The sequence below is a fragment of the Phocoena phocoena genome, chromosome 2 (assembly GCF_963924675.1).
Source record: "Phocoena phocoena chromosome 2, mPhoPho1.1, whole genome shotgun sequence".
In the NCBI taxonomy this organism is placed as follows: Eukaryota; Metazoa; Chordata; class Mammalia; order Artiodactyla; family Phocoenidae; genus Phocoena; species Phocoena phocoena.
In genome coordinates, this window is record NC_089220.1 from 138609021 (window position 1) to 138632701 (window position 23681).

General features: G+C 43.1%; 1 protein-coding gene across 1 annotated transcript in view; it reads left to right on the top strand.

The window, feature by feature from the left end:
- Nucleotides 1-23681, top strand: part of ABHD2 (abhydrolase domain containing 2, acylglycerol lipase) — a 104422-nt gene that overhangs the window by 46776 nt on the left and 33965 nt on the right. The window contains exons 4-5 of the mRNA XM_065871259.1: nucleotides 15492-15667; nucleotides 18614-18781. Coding sequence (XP_065727331.1) covers nucleotides 15492-15667; nucleotides 18614-18781 — 344 coding nt within the window. The remainder of the gene's footprint in view (nucleotides 1-15491; nucleotides 15668-18613; nucleotides 18782-23681) is intronic.

Genomic DNA, 23681 nt, shown 5'->3' on the forward strand with positions numbered 1-23681 from the left:
AAGAGGGCTGAGCGGGGAGACAGGGACAAAACGAAGGTGTTCTGTGTGCTGTGCATTACCATGCGCCCTGTCTGGTCAGCAGAGGCAGTTTTTTCAAATCCATGATTTAGCGATAAGAAAGGTAAGGTGGGGGAACAGTTTAGCATCTTGAGTGCCAGACTCCAGGAGCTGTGATGTAGTCCCCTAGTTAGGTAACTAATATTTGACTGGGTCTTTGCAGGACTAGTTCTTTAATGTATGGTATTTTTTGGTGGAACCCTGGAGCCTCGTAATAAACTACGAGCCCACTTAGAGCATAGTGTCCAAACCAGGTTGAGATATACATGAGGAGAGAGGACTGTGCTTCCTGCCTTCTGTATACAGAGGACTGTGACCAGAGCTAGATGTGCAGGAAGATTGGGACTTCCCTGGTGGCCCAGTGGTTAAGACTGCACGCTTCCACTGCAAGGGGCGCGGGTTCGATCCCTGGTCAGGGAACTAAGATCCCGCATGCTGCGTGGTGCGGCCAAAAAACAAACAAACAAAAAAATATGCAGGAAGTTAATGGGATCAGAGACCTTTAACATGTGAATGCAGTTCTGAGGGGTTTTAACTGGTTTTCTTTGAACTTTAAAATTGAGTTTATTTTTCCTCAGAGCAAAAAATGTGTGGTTTCTTTTTAAGTGGTTTTATTGTCACTCATGTGCTTGTTCTTGCTAACATTCGCGTTTCATGGCTTTCACAAGGTACACAATGGGTCGTAGATGGGCCAGTGTCCTGTATTTATTTAGAAACCAGTCTCAGGAACAGAAGCTGATTTCTCTCATTTACTTAGGCCACTTTTGGTCATTTCAGGCAGAAACAACCCACTCTGCACTGGAATTTTCCTGTGCATCATCCTGCAATTCAGGAATAGAGCATCTAACAACAGCAGTTTTGAAAATGTAATGTGTGACAGCTGTGAAGAACTGTTTACCCCGCCCCCCCAGTGGGGAAAATGCTGTGTTCAAAGCGTATTTCTTTCTTTCTTTCTTTCTTTTTTTTTTTTTTTGGTGTGGACCATTTTTAAAGTCTTTATTGGATTTGTTACAGTATTGCTTCTGTTTTATGTTTTGGTATTTTGGCTGCGAGGCATGTGGGATCTTAGCTCCCTAACCAGGGATGGAACCCGTACCCTCTGCATTGGAAGGCGAGTCCTTAACCACTGGACCGCCAGGGAAGTCCCCCAAATCATATTTCTGATGAGCCTATTAATGGGTGTTGGGGAAGCTGAATATGCCACTTGACATTTTGAGATAAAAGGCCCAAGGTGTTTGCTTCCAAAGCTAAAATGATGGAGTCCTTTCCCAGCCTCAGCCTTGCCTCCCCAGTAGGACTGGTGTCATGTGGTGCAGGGTCTCCTCCGCCTCTGGGCCTCCTGCAAAGAAGGGGCTTCCAGGGGCCTGTGTCCTAGTGGAGAAGGGTGAGGCCCAGTGTTGTAGGCACACAAAAGACCATCTGGCTTCAGGCCAGCCAGGCTGGACAGGGGAAGAGAGGCCACGAAGGGAACCAAAGGGATCTGTCGTAGGAGCAGCAAGAGTCCTGGGTTCAAGGTCTATGAAGGGGAGGCTCTGGCAGTTCAGGATCCAGGATAAGTATCTACAAACTGTTCCCCTAAGTCTAAAGAGTTCTGCCCCTTCCCTGCTTCCTCACCTCCTCTGTGGGGACACAGGCTTGTACACACACACACACACACACACACACACACACACACACACACACGGAGGCGGAAGTCAATTTTCTGACTTCCGGAGCTGCCCCAAAGCTCTGTTCCCAGTGTTCCCCCCACCCCAACCCCCTGCCCTCACTGATCCTTGTCCTGATTAATTTATTCTCACTCATTAAAGTAGGTAAAAATGCTTCCCCAAACCAGACATCTCTTGCCTTTCCAGAAGTACCTCTAGCCTCTTTATCATCACTCTTCTGGGTCTCATTATCTTTGGGGAGCTATTCAGTATGAGTTAACATTCTGGCCCCATCTTGAAATAATCAATGTGAATATCCAAATTAATTACCCTCCAGATGGATCTCCTGCAGAAAAAAACTTCACTAATCTGAAGAAGATGGTTACAGTTGTGAAAAACATGTAAAATCAAAGAAATGTTTTTTTGTTTAATGTACGTGAAGAACACCAAAGAGAAGTTCCAACAAATTCAGTTATCAATTTGGAAAAACATGATTTAATATAACATTCTGCCAGTTGATCAGACAGAAAAGAGCAGGCACAAAATGTTTAATTGTTGTTCTAACTTGTAGTTGAGGGAGTTGATGGGTCTCGAGTGTGGCATGGTAAGAAAAGCTCTGGACAGACATCAGAGATCTGTCCTCTAATCCTGACTTTGTGATATCAAGCAAGTCAAGACTCTACTTTTCTCATCTATAAAGTGGTGGGGGGGGGCGATATCGTCGCTCAGAGGTATTGTGAAGATTGAGAGACGTGACCAGCCCAGTCCTTGACTCAGAGGTTGGTTGCTCAGAAACTTGCCCTCTCTGAGAACCTTAGACTGCCATCTTAGTCAGCTCAGGCTGCTATAACAAAATACAGTAGACTGGGATGCTTAAACAACAGATACTTATTTTTCAAAGTTCCAGAGGCTGGAAAGTCTAAGATCAAGGTGCTAGCAGGTTTGTTTACGGGTGAGGGCCCTCTTCCTGGCTTTGCAGATGGCCACCTTCTCACTGTGTCCTTGCATGGTGGAGAGAGAGAGAAAGAAAGAGAGAGCTCTGGTCTCTCATCGTCCTCTTATAAGGGCACCAGTCCCATCACGGGGGCTTCACCCTCATGACTTCTTCTAAGCCTGATTATGTCCCAAAGATCCCACCTTGAAATACCATCACATGCAGGGTAGGGGGTAGGGCTTCAGTATGTGGATGTTGGGGGGACACAAACATTCAGTCCTTAACACTCCCCATCATGTACTGAGTTAAACTGGTGCTTCTCAGCCTCGTGATTGTCTCCCCATACCATCCTCCCATCCTGCCTTTCTGCCCCCATTGCCCACTCCTTCTCACTGTGACAGTAGTTGTCTGTGTTTCCCTCATGCACTTCCACCCCCAGGTTGTGAACCCTACAAGGTCAGGCACTGTGTCTTGCTAATCTCTGAATTTTATTGACTCAACACGTAAGAGCCAAAAGAAAACATAGGCAGAGGCCAGCTCAGTTCCGATAATGTCTCTGGTTTGGTCCCAGATGCCAGCCACGTGTTCCTAGAGGCATTCCTCATCCGTGTGCTCACTCTCCAAACAAATCTCTTGGTCTGAGTAAATCTCTTCTCAGTGGACAAATATTTTTCCTGAAATGGAAAATTTGTTTTACTTTACCTGAGGCTGTGCTTTGAGCAGAGTGGAGGGCCTGCTGAGAAGGGCATTCTCCGGGGAAGCTGAGGAAACATCCTGAGCCCTTGTCTCCTAAAGAGTCCCAGCACCTGCTCTGACCCCTGGCCGGCGTCTTGGCTCAAACCCAGGGAAAGACATTATCAGCCACTTGAAATTGAGGTTCTCAGGAGAGAAACGGGAGCAGCTGTGAGGCAGCGCTCTGTGGGGCCGACGCAAAGGGAGCTTTTCCCTTGGGAGGGCTTCCCAGGATGACGTGACCCCTCTGCTTTCTGCCCCATCACTGAAGTGTCCCTTGGGCTTGGGCTTTGCTGAAGGAGAGGGAAGCCGAGGGCAGACCCGTGTCTGTGGAGCGAACCTCTGTGTTGGGAACAAAGTCAGGGCCATGGGCTGGTTGGGCTTCCAGTCAAGTGCTGAGTTCCCAGACGCTGACATTCGAAAGTCACCAACCCTTGAGAAGGTGGCCGCTCATTTTGCCGGATGACCTATTAAACCTCAAGAGTGAGTTCTAGGTGAATCCCGGAGGTAGCTGTGGATGTCTGGGGGAATCCTGCAGACAGATGGCTCTGCACTGAGTGTTCCTTCTGCCCAGTGCCTGGAATTTAGGTTGGGGATAAATTAAATTACTACTTTTTTTTTTTTTTTTTTTGCGATATGCGGGCCTCTCACTGCTGTGGCCTCTCCCGTTGCGGAACACAGGGTCTGGACGCGCAGGCTTAGCGGCCATGGCTCAAGGGCCCAGCCGCTCTGCGGCATGTGGGATCCTCCCAGACCGGGGCACGAACCCATGTCCCCTGCATCGGCAAATGGACTCTCAACCACTGCACCACCAGGGAAGCCCACTACTTTTTTTAACATTACAATATTTAATTATTATCCTGATATTCTTTCTAGTCTTCAGTGGAGTTGTATCATATGTGACTTAACTTGTATAGATCCAAGTCTTTACACCAAGAAAGACACACACACACACACACACACACACACACACACTTCCTTTGTGCTGGCCCCTCAACCGGCCTCTCCACTCAGACAAGTGCAGGCCCCACGGTGTGTGAGCTGGGAGCCTCACATCTGCTGGTAGTGCCAGGGCCTGTGTGCCTTTCCTGCGAGAGGGAGCATCGTGCTGCATCCTCTCATTTAAAGATTTGAGTTTGTTTTTTTAAAAATTCATTTATTTTACTTCATTTTTGGCTGCGTTGGGTCTTCATTGCTGTGCGCGGGCTTTCTCTAGTTGCGGCGAGCAGGGGCCACTCTTCGTTGCGGTGCGCAGCCTTCTCATTGCGGTGGCTTCTCTTGTTGCGGAGCACGAGCTCTAGGTGCACGGGCTTCAGTAGTTGCAGCACACAGGCTTAGTAGTTGTGGCATGCAGGCCCTAGAGCACATGGGCTTCAGTAGTTGTGGCACATGGGCTCAGTAGTTGTGGCTCTCGGGCTCTAGAGTGCAGGCTCAGTAGTTGTGGTGCACAGGCTTAGTTGCCCCGCGGCATGTGGGATCTTCCTGGACCAGGGATTGAACCCTTGTCCCCAGCATTGGCAGGCGGATTCTTAACCACTGTGCCACCAGGGAAGTCAAAGATTTGGGGGTTTTATATTTCACAACACAGCCCTAACCTCAGGCCACCAGTGCCGTCTATGTTAATGCAGTCCCAGCCACCTGCCTGGCACTGGACAAGAGCTACCTGGGCTCCGCTTACAGACAGTGTGTTCCTTCCTTCCTGAAGGGTATTCTGGGGGGTGATTTGACTGTAGTTGATAGCTTGACCTTTTAACTTGAGGATCAGGCTACAGGTGAAACGTGACACCACTACACTAACAGAATGACCCTGAGGAGGAGAGAGCAAGGTTAAAACAGGAGAAGGGGTCACTCCCGAATGACCCCTTTGTCGTGACTGTTGGGCTTGCTGGAGGCCCAGGTCGTGGTCTGAGTGTTTGTCCTTTCTCCTGTGTGTTGCCAGCTTCCAACTCAACAAGCAGATTTGTATCAGGAGTGGCCTCCCAGGGCTCCCCGTGTTGCTTAGAAGCCCCTGGTCGGCCATAGCCTTAAAAACAGACAACTGTGGAATACACGTATGCTAATTTGATGTATTTTTAAAGCTAGAGGCTGGCCGTTGACTATTTAAGATACCTTAAGCCTCATTTACACTGGTTCTAGATAACTAATATTTTAAAGGATGACTAATAGAGTCATAGGAGTCTCCGGAATGAAAGCATCTATTTTCCTCATCACGCCTATTTTATCATCCAAACAAGCACTGGACGCAGTGGTCAAGGCCTCAGTTGAAGTCCTAACTCTGCCCTTGATTAGCAGAGTGACAAGTGACCATGGCCAAGCCTTTCACTCTCTGGGCCGCAGGGTCCCCATGGTTGACAACAGCTGCCCATTTCACAAACTTGTTATCAAAGGCAAATGAAAGCAATAAGGTCCTGCTGTATAGCACAGGGAACTGTCTTCAATATCCTATAATAAGCCATAAGGGAAACAAATCTGAAACAGAGTATGTATATAACTGAATCACTTTGCTGTACACCAGAAACTAACACAACGTTGTAAATCAACTATACTTTAATTTAAAATTTTAATTAATTTAAAAAGTAAAAATAAATGTTTTAAAAAGCAAATGAAATCCTATACAGAAAGGACTTTGAAAAATTGTGAAGTGCTATAAGTAAATAAAATGTTCTGTGTTCAAAGAAGGAGGTAAATAAATAATGGTGATGGAGCCATGACTAGTACCTCAGATGCTCCTGACTTCCTTTGGTAAAGGGCTTGGGGAACATCCTTAATGTGCCCAAAGTCATGAAAGGAGAGGCCCTAGGTTTCAGTCCAGGTGATATTCCTTTGCTCTAGTAAGGTTCCAGCGACCTTTGTCTTCAATGTATCTCAGCTCATTCTTGCAGATAATTAGAGCATGATAACCCTTCCCTCCTGTTTCCTTTTTCTCTGTGAAATCATGAGCCCTATTACTTCCTTGTGAAGGAGGAGAAGCAGGACTTCTCAGATGACTCCCACGGATCTCCACAACCCCTGAGTGGACCCTGCATTTGGGATCTTCTCTTCCACATGGTTCCTTTTCAGTTCATATCATCTCCTTTGTTGGTCCCGAGTCATTTGTCAGGATTGGGCTGGGAAGGAGGACCTCTAGTTGAATTCTAACCACCTGCACTCCCATTGGGAGAAGGCTCAGGAGAGGTTGAACCCAAGGACATTTTAAATACAAGTATCTTCATTAGAGTTGTGCTAACATTAAAGAGTTTTAGACTATTTTCAGGAACAAATCCTACTGAGCCAATTTGATTCCATGTTGATTTTTTTAATATAATACAGTTAAATTTTATCTTCATCAGGTTTATTTTCCATTTAACTTTTGCTACAAAGCTTGGAATCAGTTTTTGTTCGTATTGTATGTTACTGACCGTAGAAAGTTCTCTTATGGCTCTCCTTTTCATCAAGACCAATTCTCTAAGTTAAACTTTGCAAGTCTAAATGCTTTTATGAAAACTGGATTCTTTTGTCAAAATTTAGGCAATACTAGATTATACCACATGCTGTTTAAATTGTTACCAATTTTATTCTGATTCGATTCTTTCTACCCGTAGTAGCCGTTGTGAAGTGAACAGGAGGCTAATAGTATACATTTATTTTATTTTATTTATTTACTTTTTAAATTTTATTTATTTATTTATAGCTGCCTTGGGTCTTCGTTGCTGCGCGTGGGCTTTCTCTAGCTGAGGCGAGCAGGGGCTACTATTCATTGCGGTACACGAGCTTCTCATTGCAGTGGCTTCTCTTGTTGCGGAGCTTGGGCTCTAGGCGCGCGGGCTTTGGTAGTTGTGGCACACAGGCTCAGTAGTGGCGGACGGGTTTAGCTGCTCCTCAGCATGTGGGATCTTCCCGGACCAGGGCTCGAACCCGTGTCCCCTGCATTGGCAGGTGGATTCTTAACCACTGTGCCACCAGGGAAGTCCAGTATACATTTATTTATCAACTGGTTCATCTTTTAAATTGTGATCAGTATCACAGACAGATAGAAGTAGAGATAGAGTGGAAGAAAATAGCCTAGAGTCAAAATGGTAGGGCTGTTCAATGTCATTAATTATTAGGAAAATGCAAATCAAACCACAAGAGATGCCGCTTCATACCCACTAGGATGGCAGTAATAATTTTTCTAATGGAAAATAACAGGTGTTGGCAAGGATGTGGAGAAATTGGAACCCTTGTACGTTGTTGGTGGGAATGTAGAATGTTTCAGCTGCTTTGGAAAACTGTTTGGAGGTTCCTCAAAAAGTTCAGCATGGAATTACCAGATGACCCAGAAACACCACTCCTTGGTATATACCCAAAAGAATTAGAAACAGGTATTCAATCAAAAACTGGTACACAAGCGTTCATATCAGCACTCTTCATAATAGCCACAAGGTGGAAGCAATCCAAGTGTCCATCAACAAATGAATGAGTAAACAAAATGTGGTATATCCATGAAATGAAATAAAAAGGAATGAAGTACTGACACAGGCTACAACATGAATTAACCTCGAAAACATAATGTAGGTGAAAAATCACAAGACAAAAAGTCACACGTTGTATGATTCCATTTACATGAAATATCCCGAATATGTAAATTCATAGAGACAGAAAGCAGATGAATGGTTGCCCAGGGCTGGGGGAAGGGGAGAATGGGGAGTGATTGCTTAACGCATATAGGGTTTCCTTGTGGAGTGATGAAATGTTCTGAAAGTAGGTAAAGGTGATGATTGCACAATGTTGTTACTGTACTAAATGCCACTGAATTGTATACTTTAAGATGGTTAATTCCATGTTATGTGAATTTTAACTCAAAAAGATAGTGGGGGCAAAATGATGGGCTGCATAAAATGTACTATTTTACTCTAAGACCAGTAAAGATCATTGACCAGGAGTCATAAAAACTCTACTTTGCTAGATGTCTCCTTTAAAGAAAATAACACAAACTCTTTTTTTTTTTTTTATGAAATTAGCTTTTAGAAAGATGCCTGTGTGAGAAAAAAACAACAACAATGCTTGAGCAAGTAGATTGCCTATTTCTGATCTATATTGTATTATAGGTGAAGCTTTTCTGAAGAGGCTTTAAAATATCAATAGATACATTTTAGAACAATGTGAAATACTAAGAGTTAGGACCAGGTTTCAGGGAACAGTGACAGAAAGAAAGAGGAGACTTTGGAAGAACTAGAGGGAATACTGTGATTTGATGGGGGCTGTGGAGTGTCAGGGGCACTGAAAAAGCTTTTTGAACCAAAGACATGTCCAGCTAAAAACCTTGTAGGGGACATTTGTCACTTTTCTGCTGCCCAGAATCCATTCTTCCTCTCCAGGGGCACACAAATTTCCTTTTGGGGAAGTTCCTCTCTCCCATTGCATGTAGGTAGTAAATCAAGGTTGCCCTGCTCACCCACTCTGAAATTCCCTGCTTCTAGACACCTCACTCCTGGGATATTGACTCTTTCCAGGTGGGTGGGGGGCAGTGATGTTGCTGACTGTGTAAAGAGCACATCGCTAGAGCAGCCCCCTGGTTTCCTTCCTGGATCCTATGCTCTTCAAGCCTGGTTCTCCAGACTCTTGTCCATTTGGTGAGCACCCCAGCATCCCTGTAATATAAGAGGAGTTAAGTTAGTTGGAGTTGGGTTTTGTTGCTTTAACCAAAGCAGCCTGTTTGATACAAATTTAAAATGCCAAGGAGTAGCGGCTGATGGGCATTTGGTTCACTGGGAAGAACTTGCTGGGAGTCGGCGGGGGGCTCAACCTCAGACAACATATCCTAAACACCTACTGTGTGCCAGGCCTTGGGCCGATTTGGTAGAGAGGTACTGGAGAGGATCAAAGGGAATAACGGCTAAGTCTGGGTCCCATAGCTATAAAATGATTTGATCTACAACCAAGGGACCCAAGTCCCATAAGGAAGAATTGGAAAAAAAAAAGAAAAAAAAAAAGAATTGGTCACCCACAGATTTAGGGCAAAGATGAGCATTAGTCGGCTTTTTTTTCAACTGTCTTATAAACAGCCCAGCAACCATCTGTCCTTGCTCATGTGAACTCCATCTGCCCAAAGGCAGCATGTGTGTGTGTGTGTGTGTGTGTGTGTGTGTGTGTGCGCGCACGCACGCGCATGTCTGGAGGGATGTGGGAGGGAGGGAGGTCCAGATTTTCCCTTGTGGTCTTTCCCTTTGGGGAATTCCGTTAGCATAGCCAGATGTTGATTATAAGTAGGTTCAGAAGATAAAGACATGCTGGCCTCTAGATTTTGTTGTGATCTTCTAGCTTCTTTCTTAGTAACAGGATTCATTAACCACTGACCACAGCATGACATTGGACAAAATACCATCTAGATAAGTAAAGAAGTAGAAGACATCACTTCTGCTTTCTGGGAGTCAGGAATAAAACATGCCCAGATGCTAACTCTAAGAATAGCTTTTTAAAATGTAGAAATGCATGCAAATTAGTGTAGTAAAAAATGAGTATTGAAATGTGAAGCAAGACATAAAGTTTTACTATAGGACATAAATACCTGAATAATGGAGAGATACACCATGTTTGGTTTTTGTTTTTGTTTTTGTTTTTGTTTTTTGCGGTACGTGGGCCTCTCACTGCTGTGGCCTCTCCCGTTGCGGAGCACGGGCTCTGGACGCGCAGACTCAGTGGCCATGGTTCATGGGCCCAGACGCTCTGCAGCATGTGGGATCCTCCCAGACCGGGGCACGAACCTGTGTCCCCTGCATCAGCAGGCAGACTCTCAACCACTGCGCCACCAGGGAAACCCCCATGTTTGTTTTTTTATCTTTTGGCCGTGCTGTGTGGCATGTGGGATCTTAGTTCCCCAACCAGGGATCGAACCCTACATTGGAAGTGTGGAGTCTTAACCACTGGACCACCAGGGAAGCCCCTCACACCATGTTTTTGAATGGGACAAGTCGAAACTGTAAAGATATCAGTTCTTCCCAAAGTAGTATATGTTTGGTGTGTTTCCAATTTAAAACTCCAAAATTTTTCATAGAACAAGCTAATCCTATAGTTCATCTGGAAACTAAAATGCCAAGAAAATTTTGAAAAAGTAGAGTGAAGTAGGCATGCACCATCAACTCTCAAAATATTCCATAAAGCTGTATTAATTAAAGTGGTACCATATTGGCATAAGAATAGACAAAGAAATCGATGAACCAGAATAGAAAATGCAGAAACAAATCCAGATATTTAATTGAGAACTTGGTATATATTTAAAATGACCGTTGAAATCAGTAGGGAAAGGATGGGCCATTTATGGAGTAAGGACAACTAGCTAACTAGTTGAATTAGATTAAAAATGAATTAGATCTTTACTTCACATCATTTTCAAAAATAAGTGACTTCAGGGTAATACATTTTTAAAAACTATAGGAATAATAGAAGGAATATTGCTGAATATATTTATAACTGGGTGTTGGAATAGCCCCTTTTAAAGCAAAATACAAAACACAAAGGTTTTAACAGAAAAAATTAATAAATTTAACCATAAAATATAAAAAGCTATATAAGATGAAAAATAAAATTAAAATATACAATAGACTGGAGAAAACCCTTGCAAAATATAATATATAATGACTTAATGTAGGAGTGATAAAAATAAAAAAGGAAAAAGAAAACTATAATAGAAAAATGGACAAAGGATATGAACAGACAATTCACAGAAAAGAAGTACAAATTGCTAATAAACACATGAATCAAGGAAATGCAAATTCAAGTAAGAAACTTTTTTTCTGCCATAGATTGGATCAACCTTAAGAAACACAAATTGAAATATAATACCCATTTTTTGCCTATCAAAGTAGCCAAAACACCAATTTTTTTTTTTTTTTTTTTTTTTTTTTTGCGGTACGCAGGCCTCTCACTGTTGTGGGCTCTCCCATTGCTGAGCACAGGCACCAGACGCGCAGGCTCAGGGGCCATGGCTCATGGGCCCAGCCGCTCCGCAGCATGTGGGATCCTCCTGGACCGGGGCACGAACCCGTGTCCCCTGCATCAGCAGTTGGACTCTCAACCACTGCACCACCGGGGAAACCCTAAAACACCAATTATTGATGAGGCTGAGGAAGACAGGTACTTTCATACACAATTGGTAGGAATGTAAATTGGTCCCTCTCTTTTGGGAGGCAGTTCGGTGGTACTATAAAATTTTAAGTGCACACAGTTCTTGGTTTTATTTCTCATTCTCTAGCCCCCCTCCGTATTTCCCTCATCACTGGGTAGTCAAGGCCTGGCTTCTTTATAGCATAGCACCAGACTTCCAAGGAGGTATTATACAAGCAGAAGCTGCCAGGCTTCTGAAGGGCCAGGCCCAGATCTGCACAGCAGGCCTCCCACCACGTCCAGCAGACCGGACAAGTCACAGGCCAGCCTAGATTCATGGGGGTGGGGTAGGGGGGGTAGGAATCTAGCTCCTGACGGGAAGAATGGCTTGTGGGGGCAGGAATAGGTGGAATTATTTGGCGGCTATATTTTCAGACAAACTACCCCATAGGTAGTTAGAGTAAAACATATTCCTCCATGTACCACTTCAGCAACATCTCTTAAATGTTTCCAGGGACTTCCCTGGTGGCGCAGTGGTTAAGAATCTGCCTGCCAATGCAGGGGACGCAGGTTCGAGCCCTGGTCCGGGAAGATCCCACATGCCACGGAGCAACTAAGCCCGTGCGCCACAACTACTGAACCTGCAATCTAGAGCCCGTGAGCCACAACTACTGAGCCCACATGCTACAACTACTGAAGCCTGCACGCCTAGAGCCCGTGCTCCGCAACAAGAGAAGCCACCACAGCGAGAAGCCTGCGCACCGCAACGAAGAGCAGCCCACACTCACCGCAACCAGAGAAAGCCTGCACACAGCAACAAAGACTCAAGGCAGCCCAAAATAAATAAATTTTAAAAATTAAATATTTCCATATTTATATAAATTTCAAAATATTCTGTTGTTTTGGTCCAGATTTCTTCCCTGAACTGAACCACGTGAGTGGGCACCTATTCTGGTTTTTACTTTCTTTTTTTTTTTTTTTTTGCGGTACGCGAGCCTCTCACTGCTGCGGCTTCTCCCGTTGCGGAGCACAGGCTCCGGACGCACAGGCTCAGTGGCCATGGCTCACGGGCCCAGCCGCTCCACAGCATGTGGGATCTTCCCGGACCGGGGCACGAACCCATGTCCCCTGCATCAGCAGGTGGACCCTCAATCACTGTGCCACCAGGGAAGCCTTGGTTTTTACTTTCTTAATGTTTTTCGTATGATCTGTGGATCAGTTATGAAGACAAACAAAAACACAATAAAGCTCCACCACAGTAAATGCTATGCAAAAACTCAATTTTGTAAGCCCTGGTGTTGGGTTACTGTGATGTTAATTAAAAAGTGTTTTATCAGTAGGTGGTATTGTCATAAAATTATAGACAGTGAAACTTCCACTGTGTACAACTGACCTTACACTGAACTGAGAAAGTCCCAGGCAGTCACCTGTCCACACACCATGCACGCACGCATGCACACACACAGGAACAGCTTGAGAATTTCATCCCAGCCCAGTCTGAGAATGGTGCTGAGTAGCCTGGAAGGAGAACAGCCAAACACCAATCATGCCACAGCCAAGTTCACATCATCCTGATGCATATGATTTTTTAAGCATATCTTTGTCTTTTCAGATTTACTAAGTGGGTCTGTATTCTGTTCATCCTCAAGTCCTCCCTACGAGCTTCGTGTGTTTCGAGTGCCCTGAGGATAGACACAAAGGAGAATGAGCCCAGGCCCTGCAGGTGGCAGGGAGGAGTGTGCTTGAAAAAGGTGTATTTTAATCAAGCCTCGTGGGTGCTAGGGTGTGCAGGATACTTTTCCAGGGGGCACAGAGGCAGGGAGCTTCCCAAAAAACCTGATTGGAAGTGACTCTAGAGTGGACGGTGGTTCAGGTTTTTTGGAACTTAGGCAAAAGAGGTAAGCAGGCACCATGGTGGCACCTCCTAAGCCGAGCTACTAGGACTCAAGCAATGGAGGGCCGTGGCCAGGTTTGTGTGTTAGTTATCCCTCCACTGGTGGGGGGATGCCAGAGTCGATGGGAGCAAGACTAGAGGCTGAGAGGCCACTTGGGGGGCAATTGCCAAGATTCAGAGGCGGTGACAGGACCTTGAATCTGGAGCATGGCATCAGGATTGATCACCTGTGTCATGATTATACAGGAAATCTGAGTAGCCAAAAGGAAATTTTATGCTTTTGTCATCTTTTCTATGATTATATTATATTCTAAATGAGATCAGAGGATAAGTAAATGAAATTTAACCCATTCTTCTGACATTTTTAACCTCAGCACATTTCTGTTTTTAATTTATATTGTAAACAAAATTTTCTCCGAACTTCTCCTCCAGGAACAATCAGAAGTTTGGCTTCTTGGACCACTACCCTCCCTGTATGCACAGTTTATTGTCCAACTTAGTAGTCTGAAACCCTTTATAAATTCGGTTATCTAAATCTTGTATAGTATTCAGCTGTCCTATTGACATTATTTTATAAGCTTGCTTTTTGTTACTGTCATAATCCACTTATCTCTTAAAAATGCCTTTGCCTGCTTTCTAAAGGCCGTGGTCTCTGCGCTGAGATTTGCACCTGTGGTTGATGCTGGCAAGTGGTTTCATGTCCTTAGGTCTTAAAAATACTCTTCCTTGGGCTTCCCTAGTGGCGCAGTGGTTGAGAGTCCGCCTGCCGATGCAGGGGACACGGGTTCGTGCCCCGGTCTGGGAAGATCCCACGTGCTGCGGAGCGGCTGGGCCCGTGAGCCATGGCCGCTGAGCCTGCGTATCCGGAGCCTGTGCTCCTCAACGGGAGAGGCCACAACAGTGAGAGGCCCGCGTGCCGCAAAAAAAAAAAAAAAAATACTCTTCCTTCTCCTCCCTGCCCCCAGAGGGGAAGCTTATCTGGGAATTGGCTTGCTTAAGGTGATGACTTCCCTTCTCTTAAATTTGTGTAGATTTAATGAATTGCCAAAAACAGAGAGTAAATCTGGTTTAATTTAAGAAGAGGGTCTGGGATCATCTGGTCTGATAGAAATGATAGGCACAAATCGGCAAGCAGGTTAAGGTAAATTCTTAATAAAATGTTCACCACTGTGATACACTACAGAGGTGAAGGATTGATGTCATTACCATTTTATATTATATGTCTCTAGTTTAATACAGAACACAAATCCTGCTCATGCATCAAGCTTGGGCTCAAAGCTGAAGAAGAGAAACCAATAGCAGTTTCAGAAAATGGGATCATCTTGCCCTGTGGTTGTGAACTATAATCATTTCTTAATTGTAACTTAGAACACCTTGTTTTCCCAGTGATTAACTAGTTTGTGATTTTTGCACTTCCTACCAAGGACCAGAGTCACTGTGTTTTCACGAAGGACAGTTGTTAGGGTGGTATCATGCCTTGCTTATGCTAACAAGACTTTATCCTTCATTAATCCAACAAATATTTACATTGCTCTGCCCTTCTAGCACATTCTCCAGAGCATACAGTGTGCCCCCCAGCACACACACACACACACACATACATGCACAAGGCACTTAACAGACTCTTAGGAGGCTTTGCAGCCCTTCCCAGTTTAACAAGGCAGCAGGTTTGGTTCATGGGGTAACCCCTGCAGCTGTGGCCTGCCTTATTGGGGGAAGGCAAAGAAGTGAGCATTTAGTTTGCATAGGTGCCATGCTAGCTATTTTATATACATTAGCTCATTTGATAATGAGGCTAACCTTGTCAAGTAGCATGTGTTCAAAATGTATTAGTTGCTTTCTTTCTATTCTACATTATGGAAATAACCCATGTTGAATTAATTTATTATGGAAATAACCCGTGTTGAATTAATTAACACCTTAAATTTGAAATCCTGTCTGTATAAGCATGCTCTGGTTGATTTCTAAAGCTAATCTGATGCGTTAAATGGGAAAAGGAGATAAATCATGGCATGGATATAAGGTTTAAAAAATCTCATATTTGTGCTTAGTGAACAGAATTTGTCAGGAAAAAAAAAAGAGGTTGAAAAGCTCTTGCTCCAAAGTTTTTTTAGAGCATTATTCAAGGAGTGTGGGAAAATTGACCTCTCCTCTCCTTCTTTCTTAGATATATTCCACCTTTGATCTGGGGGAAAAGTGGACACATCCAAACAGCCTTGTATGGGAAGATGGGAAGGGTGAGGTCACCACACCCATATGGGCACCGGAAGTTCATCACCATGTCTGACGGAGCCACTTCGACCTTTGACCTCTTCGAGCCCTTGGCTGAGCACTGTGTGGGAGGTAAGCTAGTTTAGGTCATATGATTGGGCCATCACTCAGGGAAGGGGAACTAGTCCATGAGGGAGCCTCAATATAAATGCTCGAGCCATTGATACTTACCATCGCATTCAGGGTCCTGTAGGAAGTCTGCTGAGGTGCATCACTTAGGAGCAACCGGCAAGGACTGGCTCCAGCGTGTGCTTGCCGGGCGCCTTGTAGGGCTCTTCAGAAAGCATTGTTGAATACAGTTGTTTAGTCCTCTTGTGAAATAGAAAAGCTTGGTATAAGAACTTGGAGCCCAGGACCAGGCCTCTGGTTTGATGACAGCAACAGAAGCTGGACTATTCTAAGTGCTTTATGTATGCTATTATCTCATTTAATCCTCACAACAACCCTGAGAAGTCAGTGCCTTATTATCCCTACTTTACTGATGAGGAAACTGAAGCTTAGAGATGCAGTGTAGCTGGTCTTGTTTGTTGGACAACAGCAGATAACAAAGGCTCTCATATACCCTCTGCTTAGGTTTCCAGAGGTCTGGGACACCTATATCTCAGAAACAACCACTGTTTCTACTGGTGATAAAACTCATTGCTCTGTGCAGACTGCACAATAAACATTCATAAAAAGCTTCACAATGAGGACTTCTGAGGAAGTGGAGTTAGATGGCTGCATCCTTTGAATGCTGTTACTACTGGAAGAGGACATGTCTTTTGAGTTCTGTAGTATTCAAAGGCACCTAGTTTTTTTACAGGAGCTCAGTCAATATTTAGAGGTAAATTCCAGTAAATGTAATATAGCTCTCAGTTATTTAAAGCACTTAGAACCTCTGAGTAACTAGTGACAACTTAGCTTATGTTCCCTCTGTCTGGAATGCTTGTCCCAGACCTTCACACAATTGCCTCTTTGTCATTTAGCTCTCAGCCCCGATGTCACCTCAGAGGGATGGTCCCTGACTCCTCTAACCAGTGTTTCCTTCCCAGGAAATCCATCACACCTTCCTGCTCTAGTTCTTCATGGTACCTGCCACTCTCTGAGCTTATTTGCATAGTTGTTTATCATCTGTCTGCTAGAATGTAGGAATCCCCAGAGTCGAATAAACAGTCACAGAAGAAGTGAATAAATGAATAGATTAGGAGTTCACACTGTGTTTCTAAGCCTTGTAGCTGATCTTTCAAATATTTATTTCTCTACCATTTAAAAAAAGTTAAATATTTTTTCCCTTGCTTCTAATGCTCTGACTTCTACTATTAAAGCACAAAATTTAAGCAATTTAATTTAACCTGCTCTTCTAGGACTGAAGTGGAAAGTTGAAAAGGACGAAACTGATTCTTTTTTGTGATTCTCTGTGTCTTTCTATCACCCTTGTGCCCAGAAAGGATTGATGAAGGTGGTTCTGGAAGGCAGAAATGCTTCCAAGAAACGCTCTAAGAAAAGCAGCCGTTTTTCCTTTTTAATGATTTCTTCCTGACAACAAAAGGAATAAATACTCACTCATAGAAAATGTAGATAATGTAGAAACATTTAAAAAAAAGAAAAGAATCATCTGTAATCCCACACCCAGCATACCACTGTTAGCGTTTTGTTCCATTTACCTTCGGTTCTATGCAAAGTTTTTCTAAAATTTAAATTACTACACATTATATTATAAATTATAATATAAATATTTCCCCATATCGTTAAAAGTCTAAAAGTCTTCAATAACAAAAGTCTAACAATTGCTTAATAGTCTCCAATGTGGTCATACCATAATTTAATCATTCTGGTTTTGGGCATTTAGCTTGCTTATAATTTTGTTGCTCTCAATCCTTTGATAATCCTTTGATATCAATCCTTTGATAATCCTTTGATATCAATCCTTTGATAATCCTTACTCATAAAATTTAAGGCAAGATTCCAAGAATTGGAATTACAAGGTCAAGGTTTATAAAAAATTTTAAGTTTCTTTATGCATATTGCGTACGAATTTTAAAATTGTTCTTATCTAAACTTTCGGAAGGAAAATTTAAGATTAGATTTAATAACCCAAACACCACTTTTCTTTTAAAGAAAAACACATATTCATATTTTTAAGTAGGTAGTTCATGCTCATGATAGAATATTCAAAAGGTACTAAAGGACATACAGTAAAAGTGTAAGTCTCTCTCCCACCCTAACAGTGGTACCCACTGTTAGGATTCTTGTGTTTGATTCCAGAGCTAGTGGATGCGTTTATAAACATAGATGTCTTTTCCCCCCAACAAATAGTAGCATATCATAACCCTTTTCTGCACCTTGCTTTTTCCACTTAATACATATTAGAGAGCTTGCCATATCAGTGTATGTAAAGATGTCTCATTATTTTTAAGGGCTACATAATATTTCATCGTTTGGATATGCAAAAATTTATTTAAGCAGACCCCTATTTCTGGACATTTATGTTATATTCAGTCTTTTGCTATTACAATCTATACTGTAGATATATTGTTTTGTGTATGTACAATGTATCTGTAAGATAAATACCTGAAAGTAAAATTGCTGGATCAAAGAGGTCTATACAAACACTGCTTTTTATTTTTCCATTCATTCATTCATACAGAATTTCATATAGAAATTAAGAGTAATGCTTGGAAACTTGTATAAGAATTTGGCAGAGTGATTTTATATCCATTGAATCTAATAATTAAAAAATTGAGATTTGAATCTTTTTCATTTTTCTAGGAATTAATTTTGATTGTATTTTATTTTTCAAAAGCATCTGTCCATAATTATTGGAACTTTTAAAAACTGACCCTTCACCACAGATAATTTGAGAAGCACTGCTATAGAGAGTTCCAGCTAGAGGGAAAGATATTCTTTCCCAGAGAAATGAGTGACAAGATGTATGTTAAATTCTCTCCTACTGTTGGCTAAGCCAGTGAAGTGTAGTTGTGACCATTTATCATGTCACTATTTATTGGCTATCTCGGAATCTCCTCCTCCACCACATAGATGATGTTACCATGGTCATCTGCCCTGGAATTGCCAATCACAGTGAGAAGCAGTACATCCGCACCTTTGTTGACTACGCCCAGAAAAATGGCTATCGGTGTGCCGTGCTGAACCACCTGGGCGCCTTGCCCAACATTGAACTGACCTCGCCACGCATGTTCACCTACGGTAAGCTTGGGGCACAGCCAAGTGGAGAACCCCTTATTTCTGTTCCCACTCCAAGTGTGCTGCTACTTCTGCTTCTGCCTTACTTTTCTAAGTTTAGAATTTGTGCCCATCTGAAAGAGCTGGTGGGGCACACAATTGTAACAGCAGCCCATGTGTACTGGGCATTTGAGAAGCCATGCCTCACATCAGCCTCTCAACTGGGCACTGGAACAACCCCTATCTCAGCCGATCTCAGAGGCAGAAACTAAAGCTCACAGGGGAAGGTCTTGCACAGCACCCCCTGCTGGTAAGTTAATGCCTTTCATCACTATGCCCTCCTGATGCTCATTCCTCAGGACTCTTGTGAGTGGCAGGCCAGCGCTGTGATGAGGCATGTGGATGTTAGTGGGAAGGGAGTCTGGCACATTAATAACTCAGTGGGTTTCAGGCTGCTTGAGGACGGGAACTGGATCTCATATTTAGTCAAATGCTTCTTGAGTTTCATCGAAGTCCTTTGTTAGGTAAGGCTCTGTGTTCTGGACCGCTCGTTCTTAAATCTTATTTAACTCTCCCTTCAGATTAACTGAACACACATAAATAATAAACATTAAAATATGTGTCTGTATATGTACCAACATTTGTGGTGTTTATAACCACATCAATTATAAGGTGTTTTCATGGGAAACAAATGAAAATTACATTTATAATCTCACCATAACTAATTTTCTCTTTCTTCATCCTCCCATTCTTTTATCTGTGTGCACATAGTTTTTATTTAGATGCAGTCATAGTGTGTATATCTATGGTAACTTAATTTAAATAACTTTATATTCACTAACATAAAGATGCATAGTCATTATATTTAATCTTTTTAAAGAGCCACATTGCTGTGATTACCCTGTTATAGTTTATTTAACCATTCCTCTTTGTAGCCATTTAGGTTATTTAAAGTTTTTCAGCATTTTAAATAATGATGCTATAAATATTTTTTCACAGAACTTTTTTCTCCTCTTTAATGTCTTCTTGGGAGTAAATTTCCAGGAGTAGAATTTCAGAGTCAGCATTTTTTATGCACTTCTTGTCAGATTGTCCTCCAGTAATATTGCTCCAGTTTTTTTCACCCTTAGTGGCATGTGAGGGCGGGTAAGGAAGCGTGAGCGGGGGCACCTGCTCTGTGCCAGGCTGGGGGCTCCCATCCCACTGCTCCTCCGTGTGCACTCCCACCTAAAGACACCCATTTTACAGCCTCCCTTCTGTTCAACAGTTTGGTCAGTAGCTTGAAGATACAGGTGAAGCTCCAGATTTACACATAACACAGGCACATGGGGAGTCGTGAGTAAGTGAGACAGGTTTGGATCAAAAGGCAGAAAAAGGCAGTATCTAACAAAAATGAAAACAATTATAAGGTCCTGTACTTGGATATACAAATTCGGGTGCTCAAGTAGAGGATGGGGAAGTGTGGCTTGGCTGCAGGGTCTGGGACGGGAGTGCTACCTAACAGCACGAAGTGCCAACAAGACGAGAAATGCCCGTGAGAACACTTAACGTGTGCCCAGCACAGTACCGCTGTTTCCCATGGACGTGATCTCTTCCGTCTCCACAGCAGCCCTTGAGGCAGTGAGTGAAATTGTGATGGAGAGACTGAAGCACAGAGAGTTTAAGTAATTCAGGCAGGGAGAGAGCCCGTAAGTGGAAGAGCCAAGATAAGAGCCTGAATCTTGCCACCCTGGCCTCCAGAATCCTAGGAGAGTAGCTAGGCCCGTGCAGTCCAGGCCCCCGCCCCTCAGAGTGCTGAGCTATAGAGACAGGAGTCTATACTGGGGGGCACTCGCACACAAGTCGAGGAGTCTGGTGGCTAAAGGAGCAGAGACGAGTCGGCTCAGTGTGGGACGTGGTCACAGAGAGGCTACCCAGCCCTGCCACTGGCCAGCTGTGTTACCTTGAATTTGCTTAACCTCAGTTCCAGGTTCTTCAACTGCAAAGTGGGGGTTACAGTTTTACAATTAAATATGGGTCACTAAGGACTTAGCAGGCAATTGAGTGCCTAACATATAGTATCCACTTATTAAATGTTCGACTTATTCAAATACTTGAAGATCCTATAATGCTAGTGAGAGATTAGCAGTGCTCTGTGTGGCCCAGATAAATAAGACGTGTTCTGCAGGGGAAGATGGGAATATCAATAATAATTACAATACAGTATGATGAGTGCACCAGTTGAGAGCGTCTGGTGGGCGCGCAGCAGCAGGGTGGAGAATCCAGCCTGTCTCCATAGGCAAGGGCCACGCGTGGAAGGAAGGGTCCTCCCAGAAAAAGCATTTGAACTGGGTCCTCAAGGTGAGGAGGGGTTGGAGCTCAAAAATAGAGAGATGGGGGCTGTGGGGTAAACAGCCCTATAGCTGCCTTTTAAGAGAGTGGCACATATGGGCTGGCAAGCAGAATTTGAGAAAGGAAAATCCGTGGGGTGACATGAGTCCGTCTAGGGTGAGCTCAGCACCCACATCTTTCATAGTAATTTAACTTACCCTTTTTGTTGTTGTCACCGTTTGTTTCATCAGAATTTTAGAAATAAATCCCTATAGTTTATTATATTTTAGTAGTTTTCCAGAAAGACAGGTACCTAAAGATATGGATGATTTTTCTAGCTGTGCTATTTAGTTCTTTTGTTTATCAGTACATCTTTTAACTGTTGAGGTGCATTGTTTAACCATCGGTTAGTGAGGTCAAACAAATGTGACCTGAGGTCAAAAATCCAGAACTTAAGACACTTGAAATCCAAACAAAAAAGTCTCTGGGGGCTTCCCTGGTGGTGCAGTGGTTGAGAGTCCACCTCGATGCAGGGGACACGGGTTCCAGTCCGGGAAGATCCCACATGCCGCGGAGCGGCTAGGCCCGTGAGCCATGGCCGCTGAGCCTGCGCGTCTGGAGCCTGTGCTCCGCAACAGGAGAGGCCACAACAGTGAGAGGCCCGCGTACCGCAAAAAAAAAAAAAAAAAAAAAGTCTTTGGTAGCTTAAATAAGCTGTTAGTACTTCCTTAAGTGCTATTAATATGACTTTAGTTTAAAAGAATGGGTTTTTAAAGAATGAAATTTTGCTGTTTTCAACAACACAGGTGGACTTGGAGGGCATTATGCTAAGTGAAATAGGTCAGACAGAGAAAGACAAGTAGTGTATGATATCACTTATATGTGGAATCTAAAAAATACAACAAACTAGTGAATATAACAAAAAAGAAGCAGATACACAGACATAGAGAACAGACTAGTGGTTACCAGTGGGGAGAGGGAATGGGGGAGGGGCAATATAGAGGATTAAGAGGTAGAAACCTCTTATTTTGTACCTTAGGTATAAAATAAGCTATAAAGGGGAATTCCCTGGTGGTCCAGGAGTCCAAGGATGAGGGTTCAATCCCTGGTTGGGGAACTAAGATCCCACAGGCCGTGCAACACGACCGAAAAAAGCTACAAGGATATATTGTACAACATGGAGTATTTTCAAATATTTTATAAATATAAGTGGAGTATAACCTTTAAAAATTGTAAATCGCTATAACGTACATTTGTAATTTATATAATATTATATATCAACTATACTGCAATTTTAAAAAATAAAAATAAAAGAATGGGTTTTTAATAAACGGTTCCCTGGACTGGTGAAGAAGGAGCAATCCTTCAACAAAGCTGACTTGATACATTAGAGCAAAGCCTATTTTGTTACTTTTCACTGGTAAAGTGAGGCAGCTCAACTGTTAACAAGCTAGAACTGAAATATCTTCATCACACTTAGTCCTGTATTGACTAGTTGCCTATTTATGGACTTTCTATACTTCAGTATAAATATATTTGTCGACTTTTATTTCTACACCTAATATCATTCATTTTTAATTACTGTTGCTTTGTGATATGGCCTAATATCTGATAGTATTCACCCTGACCCATTGCTTCTTCAGCGTGTGCATTTGTCTCTCTGTGTGTTTATTTTTTCAGTTGAACTTTAGAATTATTTTGTCAAGTTCTGTGTTGAGTTTCTGTACCAGTCAAGATGGACTCGATTATGCTGTGGAAACAACTCCCAAATCTCACTGGTTTAAAAACAAAGATTTATGTCTTCCTCACATGACAAATCCATCCTGGCTTGGCCAGGGGTGTCCTATGTCCCATCACCATCCTCACTCAAGCACCCAGGCTCATGGAGCAGCCCCCATCTGGAGCATTACCCGTAGAGGTCAGCCCCCAGGAGTGTAAGGTTCCCCCACCCCAGGCTGAGAGCCACAGATGTACGTCTTACACATTGTTTCCTCTTCAGTTTTTTTTCTTTTACCTTTTTATTACAGAAATGTTCAAAATATAGAAAAGTAGAGAGAATAGTTAAATGAACTCAGAATAAACCCCTCTGTACCCATCACTCAACCTCAACAAGTACTCAGCTTCTGGCCAATCTTACTTCATCCATAAACCACACCTTTCCTGCATCCCCCTTCCAAGATTGTTTTGGAGCAAGTCCCAGACAGCCTGTCATCTCATCTGTGACTGTTTCAGTGTGATGCTAAGGTACATGGACTCTCTGTAAACTGTTTTAGTTTGCTAGGGCTACCAAAGCAAAACACCATAGCCTGGGTGGCTTAAATTAAAGAAATGTATTTTCTCACAGTTCTGGAGTCTAGAAGTCTAAGTTCAAACTATTGGCAGGTTTGCAAAGGCTTCTTTCCTTGGTTTATAGATGGCTGTCTCTCTGTGTGTCCATGTCTGTGTCTCTGTCTGTGTCCTAATCTCCTTTTCTTTCTTTTTTTTTTTGTCAAATATCCATACCATTTGTTTTGTTTTGTTTTTGAAATTTATTTATTTATTTATTTTTGGCTGCGTTGGGTCTTTGTTGCTGCGCGCGGGCTTTTCTCTAGTTGCAGGGAGCGAGGGATACTCT